Here is a 26,724-nt window from a genome sequence, read left to right on the forward strand (position 1 = left end):
ACAACTGACATCAAAAACAAAATGGATTATAAGACAATATTATGAAAAATTATATGCCAACAAACTGGACACTCAAGAAGAAATGGATAAATTCCTAAAAACATACAATCTTCCAAAACTCAATTAAGACAGAGAAAATTTGAACAGACCAATTACTAGGAAGAAAATTTAACTACTAACCAAAAAACTCCCAATAAAGAAAAGTCTAAGACCAGGGGTTTTCATGGGGCAATTCTACCAAACATTCAAATGAGAGATAATGCTCATGCTTTTCAAACTATTCAAAAAAGGAAATGAAGCATAGAGAACTCCCAATAAATTCAACCAAGGCTAACCATTGCCAAGACATATCATAGAAACCTTTACAAAATACAAAAAGAAGGAAAGAATCCAGAAAGCAGCAAAGGGAATGAAGTCCTTAACCTACAAGGGAAAACAGATCAGGTTCACAGCCGATCTGTCTAAAGAAACTTGGTAGGCCAGAAGGGAGTGGCAGGATAAATTCAACATGCTACATGGGAATAATAAGCAGCCAAGAATACTATCTCCAGCAAGGATGTAATTCAGAAAAAAAGGAAAAATAAATACTTTCCCAGACAAACAAAAACTAAAGGAGGTTTGTGACCACTACAACAGCCCTGCAAGAAATATTAAGGGGGGAAGGGGGGTTCCTTGGTGTGGGACTTGAAAAAAAGCAACAAAGACTAGAAAGGACCAGACAATATCACCAGAAACACCAACATTACTGGTAACAGAATAGCACTAAACTCATATCTTTCAATAATCTCACTGAATGTAATTGGACTAAATGCTCCAATCAAAAGACATTGGGTATCAGAATGGATAAAGAAACTCAATTATATGTCTATATGCTGCCTACAAAAGACTCATTTTAGACCTAAAGACATTGGCAGATTGAAAGTAAGAGGATGGAGAACCATCTATCATGCTAATGGATGCCAAAAGGAAGCCGGAGTAGCCGTATTTATAGCACACAAATTAGATTTTATTTTATTTTATTTTATTTTATTTTATTTTATTTTATTTTATTTTTTATTTTATTTTTGCAATTAAAAAAATTTTAATGTTCATTTATTTTTGAGAGAGAGACAGAGACAGAGACAGAGTGTGAGCTGGGTAGGGGAAAATAGAGAGGGAGACACAGAATCCAAAGCAGGCTCCAGTCTCTGAGCTGTCAGCACAGAGGATGACACGGGGCTCAAACCTGTGAACTGTGAGCTCATGACCTGAGCTGAAGTCAGAAGCTTAACCAACTGAGCCACCCAGGTGCCCTGAGGCTATGCATTTTTGGCAAAATAACACAAAAGTGGTACCATAACCTTCCCAGTGTATCACAATAAGGGATTCTTGGTATCAATATTCTTATTACTAGTGATATTTATCTTTTTTTTAAGATTTTAAATGAAAGACTGAAATAAGAGATAATGAAGGACATTATACCATAATTAAGTGGTCTACCCATTAAGAAGATCTAACAATTATAAATATTTATGCCCCCCCCACCTGGAACACCCAAATATATGAACCAACCAATAACAAACATAAAGAAACTCATTGACAATAATACAATAACAGTAGGGGACTTTAACACCTCACTTACAGCAATGGACAGATCATCTAAGCAGAAAATGACACACTGGACCAAATGGACTTAACAGATTTATACAGAACATTCCATCCTAAATCAGCAGAATACACATCATTTTTTCGAGTGCATATGGAACATTCTCCAGAATAGATCACATACTGGGTCACAAATCAGCACTCAACAAGTACAAAAAGATCAAATTCATACCATGCATATTTTCACACCACAACACTATGAAACTTGAAGTCAACCACAAGAAAAAAAAATGGAAAGAACATAAATACTTGGAGGTAAAAGAACATCCTACTAAAGAATGAATGAGCTGGGGCACCTGGGTGGCTCAGTCGGTTAAGCCTCCGACTTCGGCTCAGGTCATGATCTCGCGGTTTGTGAGTTCAAGCCCCGTGTCAGGCTCTGTACTGATGGCTCAGAGCCTGGAGCCTGTTCCAGATTCTGTGTCTCCCTCTCTCTCTGACCCTCCCCCATTCATGCTGTGTCTCTCTCTGTCTCAAAAATAAATAAACGTTAAAAAAATTTAAAAAAAGAATGAATGAGTTAACCATGAAATTAAAGAGGAAATTAAAAATGCATGGAAGCAAAAGAAAATGAAAACACTACAGTCCAAAACCTTTATTACGCAGCAGAGGCAATCCTAAGAGGGAAGTATATTGCAATACAAATCTACTTCAAGAAGCAAGAATGGTCTCAAATACACAACCTAACCTTACCCCTGAAGGAACTAGAAAGGGAACAGTCAATAAAGCCTAAAGCTAGCCTAAAGTGAAATAATAAAGACTAGAGCAGAAATAAACAATATAGAAACAAACAAACAAACAAAACCAGTAGAACAGATCAATGAAACTAAGAGCTGGTTCTACTAAAGAATTAATAAAATTCACAAACCCCTAGACAGACTTATCAAAAAGAAAAGAGAAAGAACCTAAAGAAATAAAATCATGAATGAAAGGGGAGAGATCATAACCAACACCACAGAAATACAAACAATTGCAAGACAATTTGATAAAACATTATATGCCAATAAACGGGGCACCCTGGAAGGAATGCGTAAATTCCTGGAAACCTAGAAACTACCAAAAACTGAAACCGGAAGAAATAGAGAATTTAAACAGACCCATTACCAGCAAAGAAATTGAATCAGTAATAACGTATCTCCCAAAAAACAAAATTCCAGGCCAGATGGCTTCTCAGAGGAATTCTACCAGACATTGAAAGAAGAGTTAATACCTATTCTTCTCAAACTGTTCCAAAAAATATAAAAGGAAGGAAAACTTACAAACTTATTCTATAAGCCAGCATTACCTTCATTCCAAAACCAGACAAAGACCCCACAAAAAGGAGAATTACAGGCTAATATCCCTGGTGAACATGGATGTACAAATTCTCAACAAGATACTAGCAAATCAAATTCAACAGTACATTAAAAGAATTATTCACCACGATCAAGTGAGATTTATCCCTGGGCTGCAGTTCTGGTTCAATATTCACAAATCAACCAATGTGATACATCATATTAATAATAGAAAGGATTATAATTATATGATCCTCTCAATGGATGCAGAAAAAGCATTTGGCAAAGTACAGCATCCATTCTTGATTAAAAACCCTCCACATCACAAAGGCCATATATGAAAGACCCAAGGCTAATATGATATCATCCTCAGTGGGGAGAAATTAAGAGCCTTTCATTTCCCCTATACTCAGGAACAAGACAAGGATGTTCACTCTCACCAGTATTATTTAACAAGGAAGTCTTAGCCTCAACAATCAGACAACACAAAGAAATTAAAGGCATCCAAATCAATAAAGAAAAAAGACAAACTTTCACTATTTACATACAACATGATACTCTATGTAGAAAACCTAAAAGACTCCATCAAAAAATTTCTAGAACGAGTACAAGAATTCAGCAAAGTCACAGGATATAAAATCAACATACAGAAATCAGTTGCATTTCTATGCACCAAGAACAAAGCAGCAGAAAAAGAAATCAAGGAATTGATCCCATTTGCAATTGTACCAAAAACAATTAGAAACCTAGGAATAAACCTAACCAAACAGGTAAAAGATCTTTACAGTGAAAACTATAGCACACTTATAAAACAAATTGAAGATAATACAAATAAGTGGAAAAGTATTCCATTCTCATGGTTTGGAAGAACAAACATTGTTAAAATGTTTATACTACCCAAAGCAATCCACATTTAATGCAATCTCCATCAGCATACCACCAACATTTTTCACAGAGCTAGAACAAACAATCCTAAAATTCGTATGGAAGCACAAAAGACCCTGGATAGTCAAAGCAATATTGTAAAAGAAAAATAAAACTGGAGACATCATGATTCCATATTTCAAGTTATATTATTAAGCTATAATCTTCAAGACAGTATGGTACTGGCACCAAAACAGATGCATAGATAAATGGAACAGAATAGAGAACCCAGCAATAGACCCAAAACTGTATCATCAAGTAATTTTTGACAAAGCAGGAAAAAGAATCCAATTGTAAAAAGACAGTCTCTTCAACAAATGGTGTTGGGACAACTAGACAGCAACATTCAGAAGAATGAAACTGAACCACTTTCTTACACCATAAACAAAAATAAATTCAAAATTGATGAAAGACCTAAATGTGAGACAGAAAACCATCAAAACCCCAGCAAAGAATACAAGCAGCAACCTCTTTGACCTCAGTCATAGCAACTTCTTACTAGACACATCACCAGAGGCAAGGGAAACAAAAGCAAACATGAACTAGTGGGATTACAACAAGATAAAAAGCTTCTTTCTGCACAGGGAACAAAATGATCAACAAAACTAAAAGGCAAGGTAAGTAATGGAAGAAAATATTTGCAAATGACATCTGATACAGGGTTAATATCCAAAATCTTTATAGATTTTAGCAAATTCAACACCCAGAAAACAAATAATCCAGTTAAGAAATGGGCAGACAATATGAATAGGCACTTTTCCAAGAAAGACATCCAGATGGCTAACAGATACATGACAAGATGCTCACTCATCATCAGAGACATACAAGTCAAAACCACTGTGTCATACTACTGCATACCTGTTAGAATGGTTAAAATTAACAACACAAGAAACACATATTATCTGGTGAGGTCTACCAGATAATACTCAGATTTTTTAAGGTTAAAGCAAATATTTTGGGTATCTGCCTAGGTCTCCTGCTTGATCATTTGCCATTTGGGTATTACTCCCCATAAGCTTCAGGATACAATCCAAAATATTTCATGAGGTATTCCAGGCCCCTTATTGTCTAACCCAGGCAACAGCATCACAAACCCATGCAGTGTTTTTGGCCAACAGGTATGTTTTGTTTGGTTTCCTGTGTTTTCAATTTTAATTTACTGGTGGCACTTAATACTATGCATAAAATATATGGGTGTCACTTTCTGGAAAAAAATAAGAGATTATGGCAATGTAGACCCACATATTTTAGGTGGAAACAATCACTGGAGCCCAAAGATGCTGCTCTTAGATGGAGCATGTCTTTTTTTGTTCGCCACAGCCCTACCTCTCATTACCAAGTCACAGAGACAGAATATCAATTGCCATCCTATATCCAGCCTGCTTTGCTCACTTTTATTACCTGCCAAGACTCTAACTTAGCCTTTATGCAATCTCTAGGTCTTAATCTCTGACTCATCCCTACTCTTTCCAGTCACATTCAATGCCCTCCAGTATCAAGAGAGATAATCTCACTCCCCTCAACTGTGCCTTTTTTATATGCGTTTTCTCTCCCCTCTTTAATTCTCATTCATCCTTTAGAAATTCAACTCAGATCAGGACCAAAACAGAAAAGAGGCAGGTGAGGCACTTAGGGTACAAAATTTAAGGAGGCATTCACACTCTGGTGCCCACCTGTACTTTCCATGAATCTAAGAATAAGTACTTTATTAAATGTTTGCCTTAGAAGCCTCACTTGCCTCACCCTAGCCCTAGATCTAACTTAGATATAATCTTTCTCAGAAGCCTTCCTTGTTTATTCTCCCCACCACTCATACAAGACAGACAGACAGACACACGCACACACACACACGCACACACGCACACACACACACACAGTGTGGAATAGGGGCTACTGTGTGCCTACCTCTACCACAATACTTATATTGTATTGCAATTGTCTGTTTGTTCATCTGCCTCATTTATTTAAATATAATTTATTGTCAAATTGGCTAACATACAGTGTGTAAAGTGTGCTCTCAGTTTTTGGGGTAGATTCCCGTGGTTCATCGCGTACATACAATATCCAGTGCTCATCCCAACAAGTGCCCTCCTCAATGCCCATCACCCATTTTCCCCTCTCCCCCACCCCCCCATCAACCTTCAGATCCTTCTCTGTATTTAAGAGTCTCTTATGGTTTGCCTTCCTCCCTCTCTGTTTGTAACTATTTTTTTCCCCTTCCCTTCCCCCTTGGTCTTCTGTTAAGTTTCTCAAGATCCACATATGAGTGAAAACATATCTGCCTCCTTTAATAGACTATGATATCCTGGAGGGCAGAGAGATACATTGTGTACCTGAAACCCCAGTCTATGGCATTTAGTGGACACTTTCTACCTATTTACTAATGAAAAAACACATAGCAGTGTTCCTCAGAAAAGAGCAGGGAAGTTCTCTGAAGCCTATGTGGGAAGGATTCTTCTTTCTTGCTCCTAGTACTGCAATGATATAGGAAGTTATTTGCTTATACTTCTTCCTAAAACTTTCTTTTAATTTTTTTAAATGTTTATTTAGTTTTGAGAGAAAGAGAGAGAGCAGGGAAGGAGCAGAGAGAGAAGGAGACACATAATCTGAAGCAGGCTCCAGACTCAGCTGCCAGCACAGAGCCTGACACGGGGCTCAAACTTAACTGACTGAGCCACATAGGCACCTGTACGTCTTCCTAAAATTTAACTGAAGCTCCATGAAGGTAGAGTTCACAGCAGATGCTCAGTAAAAATTGGTTGAATAAATCAATTGGGCTTTAGGATACCTTGGTTCCAGTAATAAACCTGGCACTACTTAACTGTGTGAGACCTTCAACAATCACTAGCCCACCTCTGGACATCAATTTCCCTATCTTTAGATTGGCAGGAGTGGTGGTGGGGAGGTTGGTAAACTAGTCTAGTATATTCTCCTCTCTCCCTCTCTCTTTCCCTCTGTGTCTGTTTCTGTGTGTGTGTGTGTGTGTGTGTGTGTGTGTGCGCGTGTGCACACACACACACCTGTCTTTCAGTCACTGTCTTTCTGACTTTCTCTCATTAGTTTATGTAAAGTTCTTAGAACAAGACCTCTTACTTAGTAAGCACTCTGAAAATATCAGCTTATTTTTTAATCTGAAATTCGAATTTTCAAGTAAATTCTTACATGCTTCATTTGAGCTTGGGCGGATAGGAGACATTGAAGATCCAAGGAACAGTTTGAAAATCCCTGACAACTGATGAGTTCCAAAATGCTCACTGATGTTATGATGACTGTACAGAAATCAGAGACCTGGGATCCACTACAGAGATTCTGATTCATTTGATCTAAGAGAGGTCCTGAGACTGGATCAGTAAGAGCTTCAGGTGCCTCTGACATATATTAGAAATAACTGAACTAGATATCCTCTAAGGTCCCTGGAACACTAACATTTTATTTTATATTCCTTGTAGTTATTCAGGAAATAAAATTGCAAACTGACATTTTCAAAAAATTGGGTTCTACTACCTACTGCTAAGATTAATAACAACCATGAGATATGGAGCATCAATCATATGCAGACACTGAGCCAAATGATTTACATATACTCTCTGTTATATGTATTTATCTGATTTACTCCTTACAGTCTTGTGAAATAGATTATACTTCCTACTTTACAGATGAGGAAAACAGGCCCAACATGTTTAGGTAATATTGCTAAGATCCTATAGCTGATAAATCTGAAGTATATACAAAACTACCTAAACACCTGAGATTTCCTTTAGTTATTGAGCTCTAGAGGTAGAGAAAAAGTCATGCAATGCCAATTGAAGGCACAGATGTCTTAGTCTAAGAGCAGAAACAAATGTCGTCTTCAGGGCAGTGAGACACTTCCTCCCACTTGTTCCTGTTGTACGCAGACTGCTCAAGTTAGATACTAGAGCTGATCATCAACGGAAGGGACTCTTCAGAGAAGCCTCAGGCTTTGCCTCACATCCTCTAGGAATCACTATCATTTCTGTTAGACAAATAGTATCTACAAGGGGCTTAATGGTACTGAGTCACCTTTTGCAGCCATCACGAAAAATGCATTATGGAAAGAACTGCAAGGCCCTCTTCACATGCAATGTGAAATCTAAATCTCAACCCAAAATTGTATTGCAACTGTCCTTCTACCAATATTTTCAGTTAAATGGAAGATCTACTAACTCAGGGCCAGTAGTATTGGCAACTGGAGGGCGTGGCACACTCTGCTGTCTCAACTTCCAAAGCAACTGTTCTTTTCCACCAATACTCTCCCAGTATGCTCTCTAATTTTTCTTCTTAAAGCCTCCAAAAAGCCTCACCTTAAACTGTTGGAGCATTGGGTGTTACTGTCACTACCACCACACATCCCAGTTCTCAAAATGACAAATTCAACAAGGACAGTGAATATGACAGGCCAATTAAAATCTCAAAATCTTTTTTCAGTCTCCATCAATAAAGGTCAGTTCATGAGTCATCAGCCCTAAAAGCAATGATCAGTTGATAACCAAGAATATCTGGAGTTGGCAGGCAAATAGTAACTGAGTTAAGAGGTTGTTGTAAAGCATACATTAAGAAGCAAATGTGTCCAGCTAACACCTTACATGGAGCTCACAGACACCCACAAGAACCTGACATATCAGGGGGTCATTTTTATTTTTGTTTATAAGCCATCATGCTCAACCTCACCCACTTTCTTTTTCCTTAATGGCACTGGTTGACATTTATAGTAGGGTAGGTGTTATACCCTCAGTAGGCCCACTCCTACAGCTCCCTGGGCATTGGTCTTGCCCTTTCAAATCTAAGAGTCGGCCCCCAAAGCCTATGTACACTATGTACATGATAGGAGTGGCAGCCCCGATGATCTCAGAAGTGGCTTCAGAGGCCTTCTTATCTTATCTTGAAGAATAGTGCATGTTCATAGCCAAATAGCTCTATGGTCTGGTCTAATAGGGTCTAAGAAGTCAACCAGTTTTTCTTCATTTTGTCACATTTTTTGTTTCCTATATTCCCAGCTGGTGGTGTTTCTGCTCATATAATCCCATCTCTATTCCTGGCTTCTGCTGTGATAGTTGATTATATCCATGGTTACATCCATATTGAGCTCTTTATGCAATGGTCAGTCCACCACACCCTTGGCATTCTCTTCCAAATACACTTTGCCATTTTTTGTAATATAGGCAAGCAGAGAAATGTCCAAATCTTGAAGTTCTGTTTCCATTTTGTTTAATAATCCCATTCCAATTCATTCTCTCCTCTCAGCTTTTACTATAAACAGAGAGAACCAAGCCCTTCTTCCAACACTTTGCTTACAAATTTCCTCATCCAAATATTCCATTTTATCACTCACAAAATACTACTTCCCACAAAACACTAGAAAACAAATACAATTCAGCCAAGTTCTTTGCCTACTTTGTAACAAGGATGGCTTTTCTCCATTGTCCAATAACATGTTTTTCATGGAAGCTTTCTCTATGGCTCTCCTTTTTTCTTTCTGAGCTCTCACCACAATTGCCTTTAAAATTCTATTCATGGCAATCTAGGCTTTTCCTAGCGTGCACCTCCAAATTCTTGTACTTTCTTCCCATTAGATTCCAAAGCTACCTCTATATTTTTAGGTATTGGGTACAGCAGTTTCCCCTACTTCTCAGTACTGATTTCCGCCTTACGAAGTTTAGGATTCTGTAACAAAATACCATAGACTGTGTGGCTTATAAACAACAGAAATGTATTTCTCACAGTTCTGGAGGCTGGAAGTTTGAGATCAGGGTGTCGACATAGTTAGGTTCTGGTAAGAGCCCTCTTCCAGGTTGCAGACTGACAACTTGTTGTATTCTCGCGTGATGGGAGGAAGGTAAAAGAGCCCTTTGAAGTCTCTTTTATGAGAGCACTAATCCCATTCATGAGGGGCTCCACCTTCATGACCTAATTATTTCCCAAAGGCTCCAGCTCTTAATACCATCATATCAGGGGTTAGGATTTTAACATATGGATTTTGGGAAGGACACAAAAATATCCAATCCATTGCAGAGTACAAATACATCAAATTTTATGTTAACAACAATTGCATAGATAAAATGTATTTAGGCACTGTGTACACTTGGAATTGATCACCCCATCCCCATTTCAAAGATGAGAAAAATTAACACTCAGACAGGGAAAGTCACTTGCCAAGGTTACACCGATAATAAGGTCCAAAGCTAGAGTTCAAATTTGGCCTATCTGACTCTAGAGCCCATGAAATTAACTTTTAAATAAGTCATGCCCTTTGACAAAAATAGATTTGCAAAAGTAAAGTGAAGTGGAGTGAATAAGTAAATAATGTAAATGCAAATGTGTGCCTCACTAGTTACACCACTACATTTACCAAAACAAATAGTCACCAATCATAATCTCATAAAAGCACTCATTGCAGTATTATTTATAATAGTGAAAAATTGGAAATAAGCTACATAGCTGAATATTATGTACAGTATGGCTCCAATAATAATGAGATCTGAATGCATCCATTATTTAGTCAGTAAACATGAATCGAGTATCTACTACATGCTAGGCACTCCTCTACCTGCTGGGGAAATAGCAGTGAATAAAAACAATGTCCTTGCCCCCCAAAAAACTTAAAAAGAATTTGAACTGATACCAGAAGATAATTATGATACAAGGTAGGTTAAAAAGTTAAAATTATGTATATACTATGAACTAAATTGCATACATATAAAAGAGGTACATGTAGAAAAAAAAACCTAAAAGATAACATGCCAATACCATCTAATACAAAGTTTCTGTGCTAGAATATCCTATTATCATAGGTAATTTTATACTTTTATATATTATACTTACTACAAATGTCATTTAATAATAATAATAATAATAATAATACATTTTATATTTTAATGCTGGGATTCATAAATAGAACTGTGTAACTAACTTGTTTCAATGACATTAAATCATTTCCAACATTTCTGTGGTTCAATGTTCTTGTCTAGCAAATGCTTTACACTAACTCTTCAATTCAGTGGTTACCTAACTTTTTCTTAAATGGCCAGAGAGCAAACATTTTAGGCTTTGAAAGCTATCCAGTCACTACTACTACTCAATGTTGTTTTCCTACCACAAAAGTACCTTTAGAAAATATTTAAACAAATAAATGTGGCTATGTTCCAACAAAATTTTATTTACAAAAAGAAAAAAAAAAAAGGTGGCAGGCAAGTTTGGCGCAAGGGCCATGGTTTGCTGATACTACTTTAACTTCATTACAACTAACACAAACACAAAGTTCTTTACCCTCCACTGTTCAATCTCCTCATGGTAACAGTCTTGCTATTAATATTAACCACATTTTACAGAGGACAAGAGTAAGGCTCAGAGAAAAGAAATATCTGTCCAAGATGATAGAGCTGATAGAATGAGTTGTTAAATTCAGTTCCAAGAGAGATGCCAAATGCCCTGTTGTCTGAAAAGTTGTACATATATAAATGCTAATTTTAAACTTTCTAGGGGAGTTTATTCCTTAGAGGACTCTTACTCTAAATCATTTTGGAAATTTTTTTAAATCACTCTTTAATTTATCCCTTACACAAATATCTATTTTCATGTATTATATTCTTTAAAGAAAAATTCTCCTGCAGACTGATACAAAGGCTTCAGTGGAAGCTTCAGGGATATATTTTTATTGCTTTTGTGTGAGTGGGGAACAGGACTGACAAGCAGTGTTTCTTTATCCTTCTTAAGCAGCTTCCCATGAGCTTGGCACAAGACCACAGAGGATAAAGGTGCCCAAGTTCTCTGTATCTAGAAACCTAGGAGACTGAATGGTCTCCGAATCGCCTCAAGAGGCGCATGACCACATGTAGGTGAAGACTTACCAATGTTAATTTCATCATCAGTCAGAGTATCTCCAATGAAATCGAACTGAAAGGACTGAAGTGTCTGAGAAAATTTCTGAACAGCTGAAGAATAATCTGCAAAGTAAGAGAAACAGAAGAAATGGTCAAAATTTCTGTCCTTTAACTGATTTACTCATCTCTGTTAGGGCAAATAGGAGAAAAAGCAAAGTGCTCCTGGGAGTTAGCAACTTGCATTTTATAAAGTTAAACAAAAGATCTCACCCTCAGTAGAAGATTTGAGCAATGAAAATCATACATTAAGGAGGAAGGAAGGCAGCTTAGTGAATCCTTTTAAGTTATGGGACATGTTTTAATCTCACTCCCTGTCCTTTCTGACTTGTTCTACCCAAAGCCTGTAAAGACCTAAAACTACTTAGTTTTACTTCTTCTAAAAGAGGCTCTTTTGAGCACCAATTATGGGCAATGGACTAAATGCTTTCTCACCTCTCACCAAACAAATATCCACAATCATTCTACAAAGAAAGATGTAGCTGAATTTTATAACTGTGGTAATCAAAGTCCCCAAGCTAGCCAGCAGAGCCAAAAGTAAAAGCCAGATGGTCTGTCTCTTCAGGGTCTTTTCCATGGCAACACAGGCACAACTTGGAAATGTTACACATTAACCATATGGAAGCCTGGGTTAGAATACTATCTGGCAGGAGAACAAATTTAAGTTGCTCACATAGTATTCACCGAGAGACCTGAACTACAAAGGCAATTAATAACAAACTTCAGGATGGTATGGCCAGACAAATGCTTTTACTTTGGGTGAACAGTTTTGAATTTTATTATATAAAAGATTAATGCAGGTATAAAACTAAATCACATTTAGCTAACCTTTTGACAAATTCTCTTTATGGATTTATTTTAAATATGGCCTTCATCAAGTGGTCTGGCCAAACTCTCCAGCCTTGCTACTCTGAGTGGTTCTCAGGTCAGCAGAATCATCATCATCTAGGAGCTCGATGGAAATACACATTTCCAGGTCACAACCTAGACTTACTGAATAAGAAACTGCATTTTAATATAATCCCTAGGGGATTCATATGCCTTTGAAAGTTTGAGGGGCACTTCTCTTACCAACTCAAGTAACCCACTGGACAATCTTCTAGGAAAGCTCAAGCTTTGGGTTATCTTTGGCTCCCTTTTCCTATTTCTTCTCTAACTCCATAGTTTCATCATCCCCTACCTTCACATGTATCAGAAACACAGGGTTATGGGAGTTTTTGCTCTCAGACTAACAGAAAGGGAGACAATGCAAACAGCATCTATCCGTTTCAATGAAAAACTATCATGGTTAAGCACAAACAAAATAAAACATGTTCAGACATTTGGTGGAAACAGATTAAACTGCCTAGAATTTTATTGCCATCTTATCTGTGTCCCATTTCCAGAAGAACTTATTTTCAGTATTTAGAGCCCTGACCCTTTGAATACATGATTAGTGAGTAGGACGGGGGAAGGAGAGGGAGGGAGAGGAGGAAATGGAGGAGGAGAAAAGTTTTACAAAAATTGGAGGCTGCAGACCAGGTTACCATACCTTCTCAAATCTCCACATTTTGGATAGCATTTTCTATTTCAAATCTGGTTCAAATGTGAGAGGAGCATGCCCACCCTGCTTTCCATATTCTATCAGCAAAGAGAATACAAAACCAGCTCCATGGCTGGAAAACAATCACTTGCCTCTGCCCTCCTTAGCCAGTAGCAGAAAAGGGCAAGCCCAGAATTCTGCCATGCACTTTCTGTTTCACTCAGAAAGATTAAATGAAAATATTTATTATATTGCCTTTTCACACATACCTGGATTTCTTCATTATTTTCTTGAGACAAGCAAGGTACAGTTATTAATAATTCCTCTTTTAGAATAATCTGAACTTTTCCAAAACAACAAATACTATAATTTTTGAAATTTATATTATTTTGTAAGTAAAAGCATAGAATAAGAAAGGAGTGGCATTTATTCCCTTTTTCACTATTTGCACCAACGTCTCTTCTCCAGACTTCTGGTTTTCTTTTTTTTAAAAAAACATTTATTTAGTTTTGAGAGACAGATAGAGACAGAGCATGAGCAGGGGAGGAACAGAGAGAAAGGGAGACACAGAATCCGAAGCAGGCTCCAGGCTCTGAGCTGTCAGCACAGAGCCCAACACGGGGCTCGAATTCATGAACCGCGAAATCATGACCTGAGCCAAAATCAAGTCGGACGCTTAACCAACTGAGCCACCCAGGCACCCCAGACTTCTGGTTTTCAAAACGCTACTTTACATTTGCATAGAGTTTCAAAAAGTATATGAAGGACTTTCCACACTGTCATTGACTCCTCTCAAATACCCCAATGTAGGTATTACTATGTTCACCTTATAAACAAGCAAATAAAAAATGAGACAATGCAGACAAATCACATCTGCAAATATGAACAAGCACAAATTAACAGCTCTTCATTGAAACAAAGTCTCAATATTTAGACTCTGTACTAAGAGATGTACCAGGAATGAGTCAGATAAATAAGTTAGGTAACTTTTGGACTCCAAAGAATCAATAGATAACCTAGAAATGCTTGCAGTGTATGGGGCACTTATTTCTTTATTACACTAAAATTTACTGCATCACTCTAAACCATGTAAAGTCATTATTTTATCCTTCCTAATACTTCTGCATCCCTGTCCAATAAGCCATTATCTCATAATTTTTCAAGCTATCTTTGAAGGTTCTCTCTATACCACCTTCTTATTTACCTTCTATAATGTTTTTCCCTCACCTTCCCCTTAAACGTAGCTAGATAGTGTTTTTAGGCAATTAAAGCTTTCTGGGAATAAGGTAGAATATAAACAGAATAAATTAGTCAGGTAGTTAATTAATGTTGTATACACACCACTTTACTTTTATCACTATTATCTGACATGGAATCATATAGAATATACCCTGATGTCTACATTACTTTGGTCTGCACAATGTCTTAGAAATTCATCTATCTGTAATTCATTATTTTTGTTGCTGAGTAGATTGCATTGCATAATTATGCCATAATTCATTCATTCACCTATTTATGGATATTGTGCTGTTTATAGTTTTTCACTATTGTGAAGAAACTTACTTTAAACATTCATGTATAAGCCTGCCTAGAACATATATTTTCATTTCTCTTTGGTAAATACATAAGAGTCCAATAAATTAGTTATATGTTTAGTTGGAAAGTGTATATTAAAATATACAAGAAAAGGTCTAACTGCTTTCCAAATTCATTATACTATTTTGTACACCTATCAACAATATATGAGAATTTCAGTTGATCCACATATCTTCCAACATCTGGTAATTTATTTTAAAATATTTTTATTGCAGTATAGCTGACATACAATATTAAATTACTTTCAAGTGTATAACATAGTGATCCAACAACTCTATACATGATGATATGCTCACTACAAGTACAGCTACCCTCTGTCACCATACGATGCTATTACAGTGCCACTGACTATATTCTTTATGCTGTACCTTTCATCCCCATGACTTACTCATTCCCTACCTGAAAGCCTGTACCCCTACTTCCCTTCAGTCATTTTTTTTTTCATCCTCTCATTCACTTACCCTCTCGTAACCATCAGTTTGTTCTCTGTATTTGTGGTTCTGTTTCTGCTATTTTTGTATCCACATTAAGTGATATCACATGGTATTTGTCTATCTCTCACCTATTTCACTTAGCAAAATCCTCCCTAGGTCCATCCATATTGTTACAAATGGCAAGATTTTGTTCTCTTTTATGACTAATAATGCACTGTATATATATACATCTTCTTTATCCATTCATCTACTGATGGACACTTAAGTTTCTTCCATATCTAGGCCATTGTGAATAAACATACAATAAAAAGCTGGTAAGTTACTTTTGTATTTTAACTATTCAAATGGATGAGTACTAGTATCTCCTTATAGTTTTAATTTGCATTTTCCTGATGACTAATGGCATTAAGTAGTTTATCATGTACTTATTAGACATTTATAGTATCTTTTTTTCATGAAGTGTCTGTTCAAATTCTTGCCTGTTTTATAACTGGGTTTTTGTCTTCTTATTATTGAGTTATAAGATTTCCTTATATATTCTGGACACAAGTTTTTGTTATATATATATATATATATATATATATATATATATAGAGAGAGAGAGAGAGAGAGAGAGAGAGAGAGAAATAGATACCAAATATTCTCTAAATAAACTAAAGGTGTAACAATCTAAGGTTCTCTCTTCAAGATAAAATACTGAATCTTGATAATACCAGTGTACTTTGTGATACATTAAGTAAACCTAATCAAACCACTCTCTCCCCGTCTCTACTGTAGCATTGAAAAACAACAGCTTCACAACTACAGTAGCTGTGAAAAACAATAGGTTAGCAGCCACCAGAGAGGGCAGAATTGGGTGGAGTTTTACAAGGCTGTATTCTTAGACAATTATCACTATTTGCCCATTTTGAGAGGTCCTGAAAATTCCATTATTAAGAATAGTCTCTCTCCTTACCCAAAGCTCATTCTGTGTAAACAGTGCTGCTATTGGGGCATTTGTCAAAAACAGTTACCTGAAATTTTTAAAAATTGTGGTGGCCTTAAGCAATGTAAAAGTTGGAGTTATCAAGAGGTTGATAAAAGTATTTGGTGTGATATTGTGATTTATAAGAAATATACTTTGAGGGGCCCCTGGGTGGCTCAGTCGGTTAAGCATCTAACTTCAGCTCAGGTCATGATCTTGTGGTTTGTGAGTTTGAGCCCCACATCGAGCTCTGTGCTGACAGCTCAGAGACTCAAGCCTGCTTCAGATTCTGTGTCTCTCTCTCTCTCTGCCACTCCCCTGCTCACATTTTCTCTCTCTCTCTCTCAAAAATAAATTAAATATATATATATACATATATATATATGTATATATATATATATACATATATATATATGTATATATATATATATACATGTGTGTGTGTGTGTGTGTGTTTGATCATTCAGATGACAAAAATACATTTCTCATATATATTTTGTCTTTATCCACAGTTCCTGGCTGACAGCTCCCAAAACACTTGGAATACCGAAGTGATGACAGCCATAAAATTGTCTTTTGTTAGGTTATTAGAATGACTTTTGGACCACACCTAAAAATGGAGACTGATTTCCAGGATAACTAACTACGTGATTAGAGCATTGGAACTTTCATTCTCACTCCCCTGACCTCTGGGTCCCTCTGACCTCTGGGAGGAGAGAGGGGCTGGAGGCTGAATCAATCACCAATGGCCAATGATTTAATCAATCATCCCTAGGTATCCATAAAAACCAAAATGGATGCGGTTCTGGAAACTTCTAGGTTAGTAAATATGTGGAGGAGAAGTGGGGAGAATGGTACACTCAGACAGGGCATGGAAGCCCCACACCCTTTTGCATAATATGCTCTATACATACCTTCCATATGGCTGTTCCTATATTATATCCTTTTATAATAAACCAATAATCTAGAAAGTAAAATATTTTAGCTCTGTGAGCCACTCTAGTAAATTAATCAAACCTAAGAAGGGTATTGTGGAAACACTGGTTTATAATCAGTTGGTCAGAAGCACTGGACTTGTGACTGATACCTGAAAGTAGTAGTGTAGTCTTGTACGACTGAACCCTTAACCTGTAGAATCTGGTTTCCAGGTATATAGTGTTGTAATTGAGTTGAATGGTAGGACATATAGCTGATGTCCAGAGAACTGCTTGTTACTGTGGGGAAACCACTCCCAAAAATAAATTGGAATTGGGCCCAGGAACACAAAACCCTTCATTAAAAAATTAGAGAATGACAATTTGGAGAATGATATGCACAGGGCCTTTGCAAAAGTACAAACTATTCCTAAGAATCTAGAAAGACATGTGCATGCAAAGGAATGTGTGAACACCCCAGGCTGTATCTATGTCCATTAAAGATTTAAGAAGGCCCTAATCTCTCAGTTCTATCTGAACTTGAGGCCCTGAACAAGCAGGGAGAGAATGGCAGGCAGAGTTGTAAACTGACTGGCTGAATGTTGAGGTCATACCATAACACACACCAACAAAGCCCTTCACCAAAGGCTGAGAAACTTTCCGGCTCAAGATATTTCATGGAATCCTTGTCCACTCATTAGCTGGTCACAGAGGTAAGTTAATTCAGCAGTTAAGACCTCAGCAGCTGCACACGACAAAAAATACAGACTTTAATACAGAATTAGCTCAGGAAACCAATAAATAAGCAAACAACAATAGACAGAGCAAACCATGGGCAAAGAGAGATGATCTTATTTCCAGAGTTATCACATTATATAATATTAATGTACACTTCTCAACAAGAAATGAGGAAACACACAGAGACAGGAAACATTAGCTTATACTCCAAAAATGTAGGGGCACCTGCGTGGCTCAGTTGGATAAGCCTCCAACTTTAGCTCAGGTCATGATCTCACAGTTCATGGGTTCGAGTCCTGCATGGGGCTCTGTACTGACAGTTCAGATATGCAGACCCTGCTTCAGATTCTGTGTCTCCTTCTCTCTCTGCCCCTCCCCAGCTCATGCTCTCTCTCTCTCTCTCTCAAAAATTAATAAATATTTTAAAAAATTAAAAATGTAATCAACTGAACTGTCCATGATGAAGATATTGGACTTACTAGACAAAGATTTTAAGTTCATTATTCTTTTTTCTAAATGTTTTTATTATTTATTTTTCAGAGACAGAGTGTAAGTCAAGGAGGGGCAGAGACAGAAGGAGACACAGAATTCAAAGCAGGCTCCAGACTCTGAGGTGTCAGCACAGAGCCCGATGCAGTGTTCAAACCCACGAACCATGAGATCATGACCTGAGCTGAAGTCAGACACTTAACTGACTAAGCCACCCAGGTGCCCCTTAAGTTGGTTATTCTAAATATTTCAAAGAATTAAAGGGAACCATGTCTAAAAAAACTGAATGAGAGAATAAGAACAATGTCTCATCAAATGCAGATATCAACAGAGTTGGAAAATATTTTAAAAGAACCAACAAAAATTCTATAATTAAAAAATACAATAATAAACATGAGAAATTTACTACAGAAGCTCAATATTTGATTTAGGCAGAATCAGTGAAGTTAAAGACAGGTCAATTGAGATTACCAAGTTTATGTAACAGAAAGAAAAAAGAATGAAGAAATTATCAGAACTTCAGAGACCTAAAAGGCACCATAAACATAACAAATACAGACAATGGGAATCCTACAATAGGAGAGAAAGAAGAAGAAAGAATATTCTCACACTTGATAAAAATAAAACTCATCTTCACTCCCAACAAGCTCAATATAGTTAAAGGAAGATAAAATCACAAATATACACCTAAAAGCATCATAGTCAACTATTGAAAGATAAAGGGAGAGAATCTTTTAAAAAAGAAAAAAAAAGACTCACCATGAACAAGGAATTCTCAGTAAGATTAACTGCTGAATTTTTCATCAGGAATCATGAAGGATCAGAGAGTAAAGGGAATGCTTGAGAGGAGGGAGTGCCTAGGGGACTCAGTTGGTTAAGTGATTGAATCTTGATTTCGGGTCATGTCATGATCTTGCACTTTGAGGGATAGAGTCCTGCATCGGACTCTGTACTGACAGTGCAGAGCCTACTTGGGATTCTCTCTCTCTGCCCCTCCCCCACTTGCACATGTGCACTCTCTCTCAAAATAAACTTTTTTTAAAAAAAATCCTTGGGGCGGATTATAAAATATTCTACATCTACCAATATTAACCTCCTAAAAAATAAAGAGGAAATTAAGATAAACAAAAACTGAATTTGTTGCTGACAAATTTGTCCTACAACCAATCAATCAATCAGTCAGTCAGTCAATCAATCAATCAATCAATAAAGGGAGTCTACCAGGCTAAAATCAAAGAAAACTAAATCAGGAGGTTGAAAGATGGTGTCAGAGTAGGAGGACCCCGGGCTAGTCTCAACCCATGAACACAATGATACAACTATCAAATTATCCCAAACACCCAAGAAATCAACCTGAAGACTGACAGAACAGACTCCAAAACTAAAGGGAGAGAATAAGCCACATGGAAGAAGGTAGGAAGTGTAAAGACATGGCTTCAGGGAGAAAAGGATTATGGGTGCTGTAGAGGGGAGTGAGCCATGGTCACAGAGAAGGGCAAGAGACAGGGAAGCACACAGGGGGACACAGAAGAAGAACATTTCTCCAAAGCCATTGACTGGGAAAATGAGAGGGGCTAACTTTCCTGAAATCCTGCAACCAGCAAGCCTCAAAGTCTAGAGTTTTTTTTTTTTTTTTTTTTTTTTTTTCAACGTTTTTTATTTATTTTTGGGACAGAGAGAGACAGAGCATGAACGGGGGAGGGGCAGAGAGAGAGGGAGACACAGAATCAGAAACAGGCTCCAGGCTCCGAGCCATCGGCCCAGAGCCTGACGCGGGGCTCGAACTCACGGACCGCGAGATCGTGACCTGGCTGAAGTCGGACGCTTAACCGACTGCGCCACCCAGGCGCCCCAAAAGTCTAGAGTTTTAAATGTCAGCAGTTTTGGTTGAGATAGAGCTGAGAGGGAAAGGCACTGCTCCTGGAGAGAAGGTAGGCAAAAAGGGGGGAGGTAGACAGCATGGAAAGGCCAATATGAATAAACTCTTGGGATACACAGTGGGGAGATTACTCATTCTTCTCTGAAAGCTTCCCTGAGAGGCAGCATTCACACAGATGCCTCTATGGTGACAAAGGAGCTAGCTGGTCCCATTTCCCTTCCTCCCCTCAGCATAAACACAGAGTCACCTGCAGGAAGCTGCACAGGGCCAAAACAGGCTGCCTAATTTGATTACAATTCCCACACCCCTGAATGCTGTAAGGACTACCCAGCTCAGTCAAGCTTGCTTCAGTCCTAGCATGGTGGTCCCAGCATGTGTTCCCTAGAAGTCCCACACAAGCCCCTGCCCACACCACATCCCTAAAGCATGCAGTTTTAAACGTCAGCAGGCTTGGCAGAAATAGAGCCCAAAGGGAACTGGGCTGTTCCTGGTGAGAAGTCAGGCAAAAAAACACAGAGACAGACAGCATGGAAAGAACAATCTGAAAAACACCTGAGGCACAGAGTGGGAAGATTATGTGCTGTTCTCTGAGTGCTTCCCTAAGAAGCAGCATTCATGGTGACACTTCTCCAGGAATAAAGATGCTGGCTGGAGCCATTTCCCTCCCCTGCACCTCAGGATAAACACAGAGACACCTACAGGAGGCAGCTCAGGGCCAACACAGCCTACCTAACTTGCTTACACAAAATCTCAGACCACTGCACTCTAGCAGGACTATCCTTCTCAGTCAAGCTAGACTTAGTCCCAGCATGATGGGCCCCTTCCCCAAAAGACCAGAAGAAACCCCTGCCCACACCATGTCTCCTGACCAGAGAGTTCTGCAAAGCCTCAGTTCTAGTGGAAGAAGGATCCAGTCTCTTTTCACAAGCAGACCGGACCATACCTAGTTAAACCTTGTCACATTATGGTCAAGGACCAAACAATGCCCACTGTAGGCAAGGAGAGCCTCTGAAGACAATTGGCCTGAAGGATAGAGCAGTCAAAACACAGAACAGAGTGCATGAGCACATGGCAGAAACACTCCCTGAAGCTCCAGGCTCTGCACACTACATCATCTCTACTTCATAAAGCCATTATTCTCAGGAACAGGAAACAGAACACACTTCTGTAACACAGAAAAAGACAGAGACTTAGACAAAATGCCAAAATGAAGGAATTTACTACAAATGAAAAGCAAGATAAGGCCCTGGCCAGAGATCTAAGCAAAACAGATATAAGTAACATGACTGAGAATTTAAAGCAATAATCATAAGGATACTCACTGGTCTTGAGAAATGAATGGAAGCCATCAAGGAGAATTTTACCTCAGAGAAAAAAGGTTAAAAAAGAATCCATCAGAAATGAACAATGCAGTAACTAAGATTGGAAACAGGCTTGACACAATGAACAGAAGGTTTAAAGAAGAATTATAGAACACAAAAATAGACTTAGAGAACTCAGTGACTCCATCAAATGTAATAATATTCATATTACAGGAGCCCCTGAAGAAGAAGAGAGAGAAAAGGGGCAGAAAATTTACTAGAGAAAGTAATAAGTGAAAATGTCACTAATCTGGGGAAGGAAACAGACATCTGGATCCTGGAGGCATAAAGAACTCCCATCAAAATCAACAAAGGCAGGCCAACACCAACACATAATGTAATTAAACTGACAAAATATAGTGATGGGGAAAAAGTCTTAAAAGCAGAAAGACAAAGTAAGTCCCTAATTTACAAGGGAGGACACATGAGGTTAGCTGCAGCTCTCTCAACAGAAACTTGGCAAGTCGGAAGGCAGTGGCATGATATATTCAATGTGCTGAGTGGAAAAAAAATCTACAGCCAAGAATACTCTATCCAGCAAGGCTATCATTCAGAATAGAAAGACAGATAAAGAGTTTCCCAGAAAACCAAAAACTAAAGGAGTTCATGACCACTAAACCCAAACTGCAAGCAATATTACAGGAAATTCTTTGAGAGGAATGAATAGAATAAAAGTGACAAAGATAAAAAAGGATCAGAGAAAATCTCTAGAAACAATGAAAAACAAGTAATAAAGTAGCACTAAATACAAATCTATCAACAATTACTCTGAATGTAAATAGAGTAAATGCTCCAATCAAAACACACAGGGTGTCAGAAAGGAAAAAAAAAAAAAAACTAGATCCATTTATATGAGGCGTACAGGACACTCCCTAGAGATCTAATGACACCAGCAGATTGAAAGTAAGGAGATGGAGAAACATTCATCATTCAAATGGAAATCAAAATAAAGCCAGTGTAGCAATATATATATATCGGACAAGCTAGACTTTAAAACAAAGAATGCAACAAGAGAAAAAAGGGCATGATATAGTCATAAAAGGAACAATGCAACAACAAAATCTAACAACTATAGATGTTCATACACTCAAAATGGGAGTGCCCAAATATATAAAACAATTACTAATAAACATAAAGGAACCAATTGATAATAATACATAACAGTAGGGAATGTTTACACACCATTTACATCAAGAGGAAAATCATCTAAACAAAATCAACAAGGAAACTGGCTTTGAATAACAGACTGGACCAGATGGACTTAACAGATACATTAAGAATATTCCAACCTAAAACAACAAAATACACATTCTTTTCAAGTGCACATGGGACATGCTCCAAAAGAGATTACATACTAAGTCACAAATCAATACACAACAAATACAAAAAGACTGAGATCACACCATGCATTTTTTTTTTGATGACAATGCCATAAAACTTGAAGTCAACCACAAGAAAAAATCTGGAAAGACCACAAATACATGGAAATTAAAAGATACTAAATACAGGATGGGTCAACCAGAAAATCAAAGAATAAACAAACAAACAAAAAACATGGAAAGAAATGTGTGAAAACACAATGGTCCAAAACCTTTGGGATGCAGCAAAAGTGGTCCTAAGAGGGAAGCATATAGCAATACATGCCTATCTTAAGGGGCAACAAAAATTTCAAATAAACAACCTAAGATAAACCTAAAGAAGCTAGAAAAACAACAATTAATGATACCTAAAGCTAGGAGAAGGAAAGAAGTAATGAAGATTAGGGCAGAAACAAATGATATAGAAACTAAAAAAACAATAGGAAAAAATCAATAAAACCAAGAGTAGGTTCTTTGAAAAAAACTAATAAAATTGATAAACTGCTAGCCAGACTTACCAAAAAGCATAAAGAAAGGACCCAAATAAATAAAATCACAAATGGGAAAGGAAAATAACAACCAACATCACATAAATACAATTATAATAGAATATTAAAAAAAACTATATAGTAAATAATTGGACTACCTGGAAGAAATGGATAACTTCATAGAAATATATAGGGGCGCTTGGGTGGCTCAGTCGGTTAAGCATCCAACTTCGGCTCAGGTTAGGATCTCACGGTTTGTGGGTTTGAGACCCGCGACACGCTCTGTGCTGACAGCTCAGAGCCTGGAGCCTGCTTCAGATTCTGTGTCTCCCTCTCTCGCTGCCCCTCCCCCACTTGCACTCTCTTTCTCTCTCTCAAAAATAAATAAAGCATTAAAAAGTTTTAAAAAAAATTTTAACGTTATTATTGAGAGAGAGAAAGAGAGAGCGGCAACAAGTGGGGGAGGGGCAGCAAAGCGGGAAGGAATATCCAATGCAAAAAGGACAGTCTCTTTAACAAATGGTGTTGGGAGAACATGCTGTGTTGGACAGCAACATGCAGAAGATTGAAACTAGACCACTTTTTCACACCATTCACAAAAATAAACTCAAAATGGATAAAGGACCTAAATGTGAGACAGGAAACCATCTAAAACCCTAGAGGAGAAAGCAGGAAAAATCCTCTCTGACCTCAGCCACAGCAATTTCTTGACACATCCCCAAAGGTAAGGGAATTAAAAGCAAAATGAATTATTGGGACCTCATGAAGATAAAAAGCTTCTGTACTGCAAAGAAAACAATCAACAAAATTAAAAGGCAACCAACGGAATGGGAAAAGACATTTGCAAGTGACATAGTGGACAAAGGGCTAGTATCCAAAATGTATAAAGAACTCACCAAACTCCACACCCGAAAAACAAATAATCTAGTGAAGAAATGGGCAGAAAACATGAATAGACACTTCTCCACAGAAGACATCCAGATGGCCAACAGGCACATGAAAAGATGCTCAACGTCGCTCCTCATCAGGGAAATACAAATCAAAACCACACTCAGATACCAGTCAGAGTGGCTAAAATGAACAACTCAGGAGACTATAGATGCTGGCGAGGATGTGGAGAAACGGGAACCCTCTTGCACTGTTGGTGGGAATGCAAATTGGTGCAGCCGCTCTGGAAAGCAATGTGGAGGTTCCTCAGAAAATTAAAAATAGATCTACCCTATGACCCAGCAATAGCACTACTAGGAATTTAACCAAGGGATACAGGAGTACTGATGCATAGGGGCACTTGTACCCCAATGTTTATAGCAGCACTCTCAACAATAGCCAAATTATGGAAAGAGCCTAAATGTCCATCAACTGATAAATGGATAAATAAATTGTGGTTTATATACACAATGGAATACTACTTGGCAATGAGAAAGAATGAACTATGGCCCTTTGTAGCAACGTGGATGGAACTGGAGAGTGTTCTGCTAAGTCAAGTAAGTCATACAGAGAAAGACAGATACCATATGTTTTCACTCTTATGTGGATCCTGAGAAACTTAACAGAAACCCATGGGGGAGGGGAAGGAAAAAGAAAAAAAAAAGAAGTTAGAGTGGGAGAGAGCCAAAGCATAAGAGACTCTTAAAAACTGAGAAAAAACTGAGGGTTGATGGGGGGTGGGAGGGAGGGGAGGGTGGGTGATGGGCATTGAGGAGGGCACCTTTTGGGATGAGCACTGGGTGTTGTATGGAAACCAATTTGACAACAAATTTCATATATTGAAAAAAAAGAAAAAAAGAAAAAAATGAAAAAAACAAAAAAAAAGAAAATAAATAAATAAATAAATAAATAAATAAATAAAATACAAAAAAAAATAATTCAACTATATGACCTTTAGATTTGCCTTTGAAATCTTTTATTGTCACAGTGTCAAATAATAATTAGATATTGTTTCACAATGATCTGTGATCCTCTTTGGTCAAGTATCTAACAATTTTTGATATTTTTCACAAGCTTCCCAAAATCAAATTCTAATAATCTTTTTTTGTAACATTTTTAAAATATGAGTATACTTGACACACAATGTTACATTAGTTTCAGGTTCACAATATAGTGATTCAACACGTTTATATATTATGCCATGTTTACCACAAATGTACCTACCACCTATCCCCATACATGGCTATTACAATATCATTGACTATGTTCCTTAGGTTGTGTCTTTTATTCCCATGACTTATTCATTCTATAGCTGGAAGCTTGTATCTCCCAGTTTTTTTTTACCCATTTTTCCCAACCCCCAAACAATAACTCTCAGCCCAATAACTTGGGGAGATTTAGATGGTCCCTGGAACTTTTCAAAAGATTTGTTCCATCTTCTTATAAAAAATGAGATGTTACAATAATTATGATTACCTAATATGCTAATTTACATAGGAAGCATTGTCAAAAAGTAATACTTCTTTATGTTATAATTTTACAAGTGTTGTAGAAATTATATAAAATTCCTAAAATCCTAATATGCCCTGGGGTAAAGATAATTCTAGTTATTATCATGAAATAGTGTGTCACAGAAATAAGCAAATCTCCTTGTCAATTACATCAAAATGAACTTTCTTCAGATCTTTAACGATTGCTATTTTTTAAGTCTTCTGTGATTTCTGGACAGTTATTGTTTTAAGTGCTTCATTTTCAAAGAGATTTATAAAAAAAGACTTTGACAAATACTCTAAAACACAGGTTTTGATAAATTTAAGATCATAACATTGAAGTAGATAAGGATTTCTAAAACTCTAATAGAAAACTGATTTCTTGAATGTTTTGTTTTCCAGATTTAAAGGACCCCTTTTTCTCCTCTCCTTTAAGTTATGTATAACTTACAATTTGGTAAAGCATATCTTTACAACAAAGGTTGAATGAAGCATTTTTTTTTCTCCCAACCTTATCCCTCCAGAATTCTGAAACTCTTTTAAATATTCTTATTGTCAAGGCACCTGGATGGCCTAGTTGGTTGAGCATCCAACTCTTTGTTTCAGCTCAGATCATGATCCCAGGGTCATGGGATTGAGCTCTGCATCAGGCTCGGCACTGAGCATGGAGCCTGTTTAAGATTCTCTCTCCCTCTGCCCCTCTCCCCACTTGCTCTCTCTCTCTCTCTCTTTCTGTCTCTCTTTCTCTCAAAAAAAAAAGAAAGAAAAGAAAGAGATATTCTTATTTTCTATGACAATGTATGATTTGCATAAGTTCAATAAGACTC

At 37.4% G+C, this 26,724-nt stretch overlaps 1 protein-coding gene across 8 annotated transcripts in view; it reads right to left on the reverse strand.

The window, feature by feature from the left end:
- The window catches only part of OPHN1 (oligophrenin 1), a 541,657-nt gene that overhangs the window by 355,603 nt on the left and 159,330 nt on the right, over window positions 1–26,724 (reverse strand). For all 8 annotated transcript variants that reach the window (XR_009257107.1, XM_058713537.1, XM_058713536.1 and 5 more), the window contains one exon: window positions 11,708–11,803. Coding sequence is in view for 7 of the 8 variants with exons in the window: in XM_058713537.1 (XP_058569520.1) it covers window positions 11,708–11,803 (96 nt within the window). In the remaining variant the exon portion in view is untranslated. The remainder of the gene's footprint in view (window positions 1–11,707; window positions 11,804–26,724) is intronic.

This window comes from Neofelis nebulosa, chromosome X (assembly GCF_028018385.1).
Source record: "Neofelis nebulosa isolate mNeoNeb1 chromosome X, mNeoNeb1.pri, whole genome shotgun sequence".
Lineage (NCBI taxonomy): Eukaryota > Metazoa > Chordata > Mammalia > Carnivora > Felidae > Neofelis > Neofelis nebulosa.